The sequence below is a fragment of the Photinus pyralis genome, unplaced genomic scaffold (assembly GCF_008802855.1).
Source record: "Photinus pyralis isolate 1611_PpyrPB1 unplaced genomic scaffold, Ppyr1.3 Ppyr1.4_unclustered_Scaffold7105, whole genome shotgun sequence".
NCBI lineage: Eukaryota > Metazoa > Arthropoda > Insecta > Coleoptera > Lampyridae > Photinus > Photinus pyralis.
The window spans coordinates 27,594-36,722 of record NW_022172087.1 but is presented as its reverse complement, the minus strand read 5'-3'; the positions used below and the strand labels follow the sequence as shown (position 1 = coordinate 36,722).

Sequence of the window (9,129 nt, the reverse complement as noted above, 5' to 3'; positions counted from 1 at the left end):
TTTCTACAGAGTTCAGTGATAGGAGAGCATCAAGCAGAGGAAGAAGAAGAAGTGTCCTCTATCGCATCATCATCTGCTTCATTACTCGATATGCAAGGTTCGCAAGCTTTTTTGGAACAATACAACCACCTACCGCGTATATACGTCGAGCGCATGATAAGAGATACGAGTAATGCAATTGACACAACCTTTGGAATTCATTATAATGTTGAGACTGATAAGTGGACCATGGGCAACACACCGGTGATGATCAATGGTGACGATTTAATGATTAATGGCGTTCGATATAAGGGTACAGCAGGCCTATACGAACTTATCATTATGAATGAGCCGGATGAATCGCTAGTATCCAATCAGGATAGAAGTAACTATAAGCAGATAATAATAGCAACTCATGTCGCACCGCGCAATTACGATCCCACCGAGCAGATTCGTGGCAATAAGAGCAAAAAGTATACGCTCATAATAAAGCCTCTATTAAAGGAGGAGGAAGATGCGAAGAGGGGGCGTACGAAATCCGGAAGCGGTATTACTCTATTCAAGGAAGTCGATCGACCGATCGAATACAAATACTGGAATAGCGTACATGAATTGATTCGCGATTTAGAGGTTTTATGGGGTGAAAAAATGGCCGGCAACACTGGTGTAAAAAATGACATAATATCAATCGTGGAAGAGATGTACGAGGAGGGTTACATACAAAAGCCCACGCAGCGATTTTTACGTCAACTAGTATAAATACCCCTTTTCAGTCTTTTTGGTTACATTCACCATGGATAAATTCGGACGTTCGCATACCCATGCTCAATTTGGAAAACTGCTAAAGACAAAATTTTCCATTACTGACGATATGATAAATGTGGAAAATAAGAGACTAAGTAATGTTGCGGATCCTATTGAACGACATGATGCCCTAACCTTACAACACTACCTATCAACAAGACTAAATCTCAACGAAAACCGGTTAATGAATGTAGGCGAACCAATAGACGACGGCGATGCCATAAATAAGGGATTCTTCACATATTATATGCAGATTGCGAAAGCACCTGTAGACGGTCTTCGCAATTACGTGGAGGTGCTAGAGGAAGAGCTGAAAGCGGTCAAAGAAACATTGCATAAACTAATAGAGGATGCAGCAGGTGGTAAATGAGCTACATAAAGCAGCGCGCAAAAAGTTTCCACGTAGACGTACCGTTATTAAAGGGTATGATGATCTTTGGCAAGCAGATTTGGCCGAATTCATACCTTACGCTAAACAGAATAAAGGCTACAAATACATACTGGTAGTTATCGATTGCTTCTCAAAATATTTGTGGACAAGAGGATTGAAGACCAAAACGGGCGAGGAGTTAACAAAAGCCATGCAAGATATTTTCAAAACTACCAGGCGTAGACCGCAAAATCTACAGACCGATGCTGGGAAGGAATTCTATAACAAATCATTCGCCAAATTGATGACACAAGAACGCATTAATCACTACTCCACGTACAGTACAAAAAAGGCTGCCATAGCCGAAAGAACAATTAGAACCATCAAAAATTATTTATACAGACAGTTTAGTCTCCGTGGAAAGTATGTATGGATTGATGCAATTGAATTGATCACAAATGAATACAATAATCGTAAACATCGAACAACGGGGATGAAGCCGATCGAAGTAAAGGTCGACACGCAGCTGAATGTCTACAACCACATCAAGCTTTTCAACAAAAGATATCGATTTAATGTTGGCGATGTAGTTCGAATTAGTAAGTTTAAATCTATATTTGCTAAAGGCTACACATCCAACTGGTCCAGTGAACTATTCAAAATTGTAAAAGTACAAATAACCAATCCTGTGACATATTTGTTGGAAGACATGAACGGGAAACCTATACTTGGAGGATTCTACGAGCAGGAACTCCAAAAGGCAAAATATTCCGACGTATACTTGGTAGAAAAGGTACTACGACGGAAGAAAGATAAAGTGTATGTCAAATGGTGGGGATTAGACGAAAGATCTTGGATTGATAAGAATAACATAGTGTTGTGAGCTTATTGGTTGTAAAATAAAAAAGTCAATAAAAACATTTAGTCTTTTATTTACCATACAACATATTTTTTTACAGGTTTTTTTTTCCTATCACTATCATCTGTACTCATTATTTTTAAAAGTAACTCATACGTCTTCTTATAATCCATTAATTGGGTGGATGGCCAGATTGCAGAATCTGGCCCACAAGTCCAGCCAAGAATTGCGTTTGAATCACCTTCTCCTTTTTGTATATTTCCCATTATCCATCGGTAAATTTGTTTATGACGAGTATCTTCATAAGGGTTAAATTTGCATTCGATACTTTTCTCTATACATATATCGATAAAAATTTCTAGAGCATTGACATTAGCGTACTGTGCAGATTCACATATACTTTCGTTTATCACATAAATAATATTTCTATGAACAGCCTTTGAATTAAGTAAATTGGTCATATAGATTTTGATATTTAGTGGTAAGCTATCTACTATTTGATTGCCACTAATTTTTGGTGAACTTATAACAGATTCAACTAACTTATCTAGTTCAAGCTTCCTATCTACAAGTAATCTAATACTGCCTGGACTTATATTTCTAAAAGTAGCACACCAACTGAAACATTCGTCCGGTAAGACCAGGTTCTGTAAAATTTCATTAATTAAATAATAATTTTGCACGGACGGAATTTCCAAAAGAGCTCGTTTCAAAAATTTTTTATAAACTGGAACAGAAGTGTAATGTAATTCATGCTCCAACTGAATTTTCAAATTTTCATGGTTCATGATGTGGCGGATGTATTCTGAAATGTAAAAAAGGGGCTGTGAGACATTGTCAATGACATTTGAATCCCCAAGGACGGGTATCAATGTTATTAGCACAGATAACACGTTTGTCATCGTGAGGACTCAATACTACTTTCTCCTGCTTCAACGTAAATACTGTATGTTTTTTCGAACGAATAAGATGCTGACTTCGTTTTATAATTAGAACGTTAAACAAAGCATTCTTGTAATCATTTAGAGTAATTTCTCTGATGCTAGTCGATGTAGACCCTTTAGATTTTTTCGTCAATTTTCCCTCTACTTCATAAGCGTACATCTTAGCACGAAGGCCTACAAATTCGGTCATAATGTGCCCATGATTTTCATCTTTCATTAGACCGGGGATTTTTTTATTGACTAATGGAATCCCATATTCATTATTGATATCATAATTTGAGGTATCAAATCGATGTATATCATCTTTTATATTCTCGTATATATTGGGAACTGTAAAATAGTATATTAGGCTATCGGTATCTGTATATAGAAGTTTTGTTTTATCTTTAAACTTTTTGAGAATGTAGTTATAATGAAAGTCATAGAGAAACGTTTTCGATATATCTAAAACGGCAAATCCCGCGTATATTGGTTTATTGAAAAATATCTCTAACCTATCCATCTCTATTATAACCATATCCTTATCAAAAATCGTACAACTGCTAAAGTTTGGCTTCGCTATATACGCACGGGCTCCATACCTTCCCTCCCATTTAGTTAATAGTTTCACATCTTTGTATTTTCGCACGTTCTCCATAAGTTTACCATAGACGCAATTAATCATTAATTTGTAAAATTCTATTTCAAACATATTTTTCGCTTGTTGCCTCATGCGAGTGTTTAATTCAATATACTTTTTCAACCACGGTGATTGCTTAAACCGTAATACTCTATTTATTTTTATCAACTTTAATCCATGTTGTACGTACATCTTTAAATTTCTATAATGAACTACGTAGTTGTGCTTTGGGTACAAGGTAAGCATTAGTTTCTTTAATTTTGAGTTATTTGGCACTAGATGCTCTGGGGCCAAAGGTAAATCAGAATGTAATCTGTGGCATTCCAAGGGATACTCTAAATCACAGTCTACAATATAACCAACGTCTGAATCATCAGGATGGTTTAGAATATCTAAATTTTGAATGTCATCTACAAAGGAAAAATCGCTACAAGGCAAGAATTCACACATTGAGGCACCATAAAGGTTATTAATATCATAATACATCAAATAAGCCGTCTCGAGGTTAGGATTATATTTCTCTTTCATGTACGGGTTATTGGCCTTCGCGTATCTCATTGAACATTGTGCTACACCTCCTCTTATATCACTTTCAATAAACATCATTTGATCAATGTCACTTAAAAGCTCTAATTTAACGTCGGTGACTTTAAGCATTGCGTCAAATGCCAAACCCGGGGCGGTGTAATAATGTAACGGATCTAAGCGATAGGTGCGCAAACAAGTATCCCTAAAATTTTCAAAGATATCTGCCAAAAGGAGAACGTCCGTCATCAAATAGAGATCAGAATATTGACCTAAGGTTTTAATTTCGAACGTGCTCCAAATGTTATTCGCATGTTCATAGTCCGCTTCGCTCACAGCTTCATTTTTTAATTGACTAAAAAATGCATCTCGAGATGGTAACGCCGTCTCATTTAATTTCTCCCACGAATCAACGTAATCATATGGAAACACTCCCTTTCGAGTTAACAAATGGAATTCATTTGCATTACGACAATGCGCTCTAGTAATAGTTTTCTGCTCATTATCTAAATACGAAGATAGGGTATCTATACTACTACTCATAAATCTAAAGGAATCGATAAATCGAAAATCTATGCTAGTGTTCTGCACATGCTTCGTAAAAGAGATATATTTTTCTTTGTTTAAAGGTAAGAGTTTAATTCCGCCAGGAAAGCCGTAGCGAGTTCTCGAATAAAAAAATGGGCATCGTATCCGCTTAAGTTATGGAAAACGACTGGTATAACGTGGGAGTGGTTAAAGTTCAAATTACATGCCTGGTGAGCCGCCCCCCTGTACCTCCCCGTCATATGATGGTGATCGCGTACTTTAATTTGATCTTCCGTAAAAGGTTTCTCGCAAATGTGACACACTATAGCGTTCAAATAGTTTTGCATCTGAAGAGGATTAAGAACTTCCATGGGAACAATAGTATTCACAATTTCATTTGCCCAATCGGCAATCTCACGCAAGCGTTTAATAAACCATTGAATACAATCCTGACCTCGGTATGAAAAAAATTTTGAAAGTGATTCATCATACGAACACTTAAGGTAAAAGGCAATACTAAACGGAGTATGCTTTTCGTAAAGTATGGTATTGGTATCTGGAAGATTGGCTTTATCACATTTCTCCAAGATACACTCGAGGTCCGCGTAAATAGTAAATGGTACTTTCTCCATGTTAGAATAATGTGTAAATTTTAGAATCTTTTCAGAGTCATTAGGAAATCGAATGGAACACTTATTGACTTTGTGACATTTAAGCGTATGCTTTTTTACTAAATCACTAGATAAAAAATGGTTCAAGCAAATATTACAGAAGAATTTTTTATGTCCTCGGCGGGACAGCTGTGCAGATAACAATGCTGACATATTTTTAATCCATGCAAAATGGTAGTAGCTGTTACTCGAATTGTGAACTTTCGCGCTTTTGCTAGGAACCAACACCAATAAATTGACAGTTTTTCTATTATCAACTTTGCTACTTAACATAAAAGGAAATATATTTCTTTTATCTACGCAATATAAGTTAATGGAAATGTCATTTAAGTCCTCAAATATTTTAATATCTGTTAGTTTAATAGGAAATTTAATCGATCCACGTTTTAATACTTGATCAAAATGAGGATAATTATTTACTCTATCAGCATTTTTATCAACAGGGTACAAAGCGGCGACTATTGACCACAGAAAACAAAACTGATCATTATTCTTTACGTTAATAACTGCTCTTTTAGGCTATGAAAGGAGGAACTTTAACGTATGTTGAAAATCCACCTCTAATGGGTACGTAACTATTAATATTGATTTTGAGATTTACGATATCCGATAATGCCCAACCTGAATTTTTTTCGGAAAAAGTTTCTAACTTTGTTTGAATTTTATCGAAAACGTTTTCTCTGTACCATTCCTTAAGATTGGTACCGACATCAATCGGCGCATTTTTGGTCTGGAATGTTTTCAAGTCTATAATACCAGTTTGAGGATGAATAAAATTACAAGTTAAGATTACGTTTACTTTTAACATAGATCGTGTTAAAGCTACCTTAATTTTGCGTAAAAAACAATCGTACGCATGATTTATAAAAATTAGGGGATCCTTATAATCAAAATTAGCAATAACACCAGTAATTAAACGACCATTGAAGCAGGAGTCTAATGTGTACCACGCTAGTTTACGTGATCGATTTTTATTGTTGACATCGATCCCACAACCCCTTTTATTCGAGGAAAAATTCTTTAATCGCTCTTGTAACGTGGCCAAATAGGTTTTCAAGAGAGCCAAATTATTCGAGTCTCGAAGAATTTTCATTCGGATTATTCAAATGAATTTGATTAACAATAGCTCTTTGCAATATTCGGATGTTGGTTTTAGCGATTGAAATGTGTTTAACAATTTCAGATTTCTTTTTTAAGAGTTTTGCGGAATGTCGAGTTAGGTTAACGATCTCACTGCTGATACTCGAAACAGATTCCATACTTACTATGCTGATCAATAGGGTTTAATTTTTATCTGTGTAAATCCTAGAAATGCAAGCACAGTTACCCAATCATTTGTGCGATAGATACCTAGGTGTCAACACCGAGACCCACACCATCCGAAAGATAGCTCTAAGTAACGTAGTAAATTCGGAAACGAAGGAAACAGATCTCTTTATAATTGAAAGCAAAGGTTGATCGCGCATAGACCTCATCTTTCTTCTATTACCCTTGGAATTAATTCATCGGCAGGTTGGGTTTCTTTGACTTTTAACCTGTCCTGAATGCTAATAGTTTTAGATACCGCGTGAGATGTTTATCCTATATGTACTTCTTAAACTTTCTCTATCGGCAGGTGTAAGTTGCAGTTTTTTTGTTTACGACTTACAGTCAACCCTGTCCATGGAACAGTCTACGTCCCGGGAGAGTTTATGCTAACGTTAACAAAATTTTCTGAGTATATACCCATCCCCATGCCTTACATGAAACAGTTCACGAATGGCTACGATGCCGGCATCAAAACGCGTGAAACTTTCCACCACAAAAAGTGTTCAAAAAAAAACAAGTGACAATTTACCCACACTAAAGGATATGCTGCAAAGCAACTTATCCAAAACTGCAGCACAACAGGAAGACATCATCAATTTGGTTACCGAAGACGAGGGTGGTCAAACTGAGAGGTAAATATGATTTTTTTGTGTAATTGTCTTACCAATAGGTTCAAGACATGATAATAACATTACCGTATTTTTTTTTTATAGAACTACAACTACCCATCTACGGAACAATAGTACATACAGTACTCTAGATGAGTTGCTGGACCACTTGGATGGTAACATCCATCATGTATATGCACCCCAAAGGTAAATAATAATTCATGATGTAAAAAATAGCATGAAATTAATTTTTTCCCTTTTTTTTTTAGAGTAATACCCACACCAAAGCTCAGTGACGCATCGTTGGAGCACGGCCTAAAAACAAGCAGTGTCAATAACATGCTGTAAGTTATTTTAAAAGTGCACCGAAAAAACGTCTAATACTTTTAATTTATATTTGCAGTCATTATCAACATCATGCAAGTGCTGCAGCAGCGCCTCCTGCTGCAATATTACCCTCAACATCTACCAGTTATCAATTACAGTAAGTTGCAAAAAATGTAATCAAAATTAACCTAACATTAATATTTGTGTGTTTGTTTCAGTATCCCAGAGGCAACAGCGCAAATACTGCAGCATATAATCATCCCACCACCCCCCGCCACCGCCGATAGAAGGAGAGAAACAACAAACGAGTACCACCACCACAGGTCTGCATCCTCAGTAAGTGTTGCTTTGAAATTTTAGCGAAAAGAATGTTCTAATATTCCTATTCTCTTTATTACAGACATGCACAGAAGGATATGAAAGTGTTGAGGGAAGTGTTCGAAGAAGCTTATGAAACAATCTCCCAGCCGCCTTCAACATCAGGAGTGCCACAACCTTCAGACGTCGCTCCCTCCTGGTTCGAGCCCTCTACGCCTCGAGAATTAGGCAGGGCGTCGCTGGCCTGGTTGGAACAGAAGGCGCCGATATTTAGACAATGTTATCTCGAGGCGCAAGAGAAAACCAGGAGGTTGGAGGAGGAAGTTGCGGCAGCACGCCTCAACGAACGACGTCTGGAGGAAGAAGTAGCATATATTGAAAAATTTGTTAATTTTTTAAAATAAATGTGTAAATAGGTAATTAGCTTTTAGAAAAATAATGTAATTTGCAGGTATAGCTTTTAGAGAAATAAATGTAGTTGAACAGACGGTTAATTTTTTATTTAAAGGGAATAAAACGAGCAACCTATAATGATATAATTCGTTTGCCAACGAGAATGGTAAAACGAGCAATTTAAGTATAATTCGTTTGCGTTTTAAGTATGAGCGTAAATAGTTCGATTTTAGCAGTGCATAAATACGTAGATTTATTAGTGATCGCATAGAAAAGAAGTTTGCATAACGCTTACTCCCACGATCTTGCTTAAGTATAGGAGAATGGCTAGCTGGGGGACACGGCGGGTCTGTATGGATGCAGTTAATGCATTCTCTAATACGGTACCCGATGCATACACTTAAATAGCGCACGCAAAACCGCGGTCGCCCGCGCCAACCATCATTCCTACTATAGGTGCTGCTAATTCAGGGAGACTCCGCGGATATTAACGAGATGCAGTAGTAACATTTTCTCATGAAAAGCCGACGCTGGTAATGTAGGATCATCGCTTCCGCTGTATCGAAAAGCATCGCAGTAAATCCCGCTAAATATACATTAGGTATCGAAGCAATTTTTGTTAGGTTTTAAACAAAATATTGTTAACATTTGTGCTCTACCTTAAAGTACCACTCTTTTGAATAAATGTACCATTAAGTTCATTAAAATTACTTATATTTAAATACTACTTGTAGGAGTGATACGTTTTAAAAATGTAACTTTAATGTAGGTACTCTAATATTCTCAATATAAAGGTGAAATGAAGATTGAGAATAAGTTCTCCGCGGAGATAAAACGTCTATTTTTACGTAGTACATAATATGATAATAGGTCAAA

The 9,129-nt window shown here is 36.5% G+C and overlaps 2 protein-coding genes across 2 annotated transcripts; one reads left to right on the top strand and one right to left on the bottom strand.

Annotated features, from left to right (window-relative positions):
• Window positions 1-2,849: 2,849 nt before the first annotated feature.
• LOC116182705 lies at window positions 2,850-4,643 on the bottom strand. The gene has a single exon (XM_031503246.1). The coding sequence runs from the start codon at window positions 4,641-4,643 to the stop codon at window positions 2,850-2,852; it is 1,794 nt and encodes a 597-aa protein (XP_031359106.1).
• A 2,335-nt stretch (window positions 4,644-6,978) lies between these two features.
• Window positions 6,979-7,703, top strand: LOC116182704. The gene is made up of 4 exons (XM_031503245.1): window positions 6,979-7,239; window positions 7,321-7,422; window positions 7,485-7,559; window positions 7,619-7,703. The coding sequence occupies exons 1-4, from the start codon at window positions 7,058-7,060 to the stop codon at window positions 7,701-7,703; spliced, it is 444 nt and encodes a 147-aa protein (XP_031359105.1). The 5' UTR covers window positions 6,979-7,057.
• The last annotated feature ends 1,426 nt before the right edge of the window (window positions 7,704-9,129 follow it).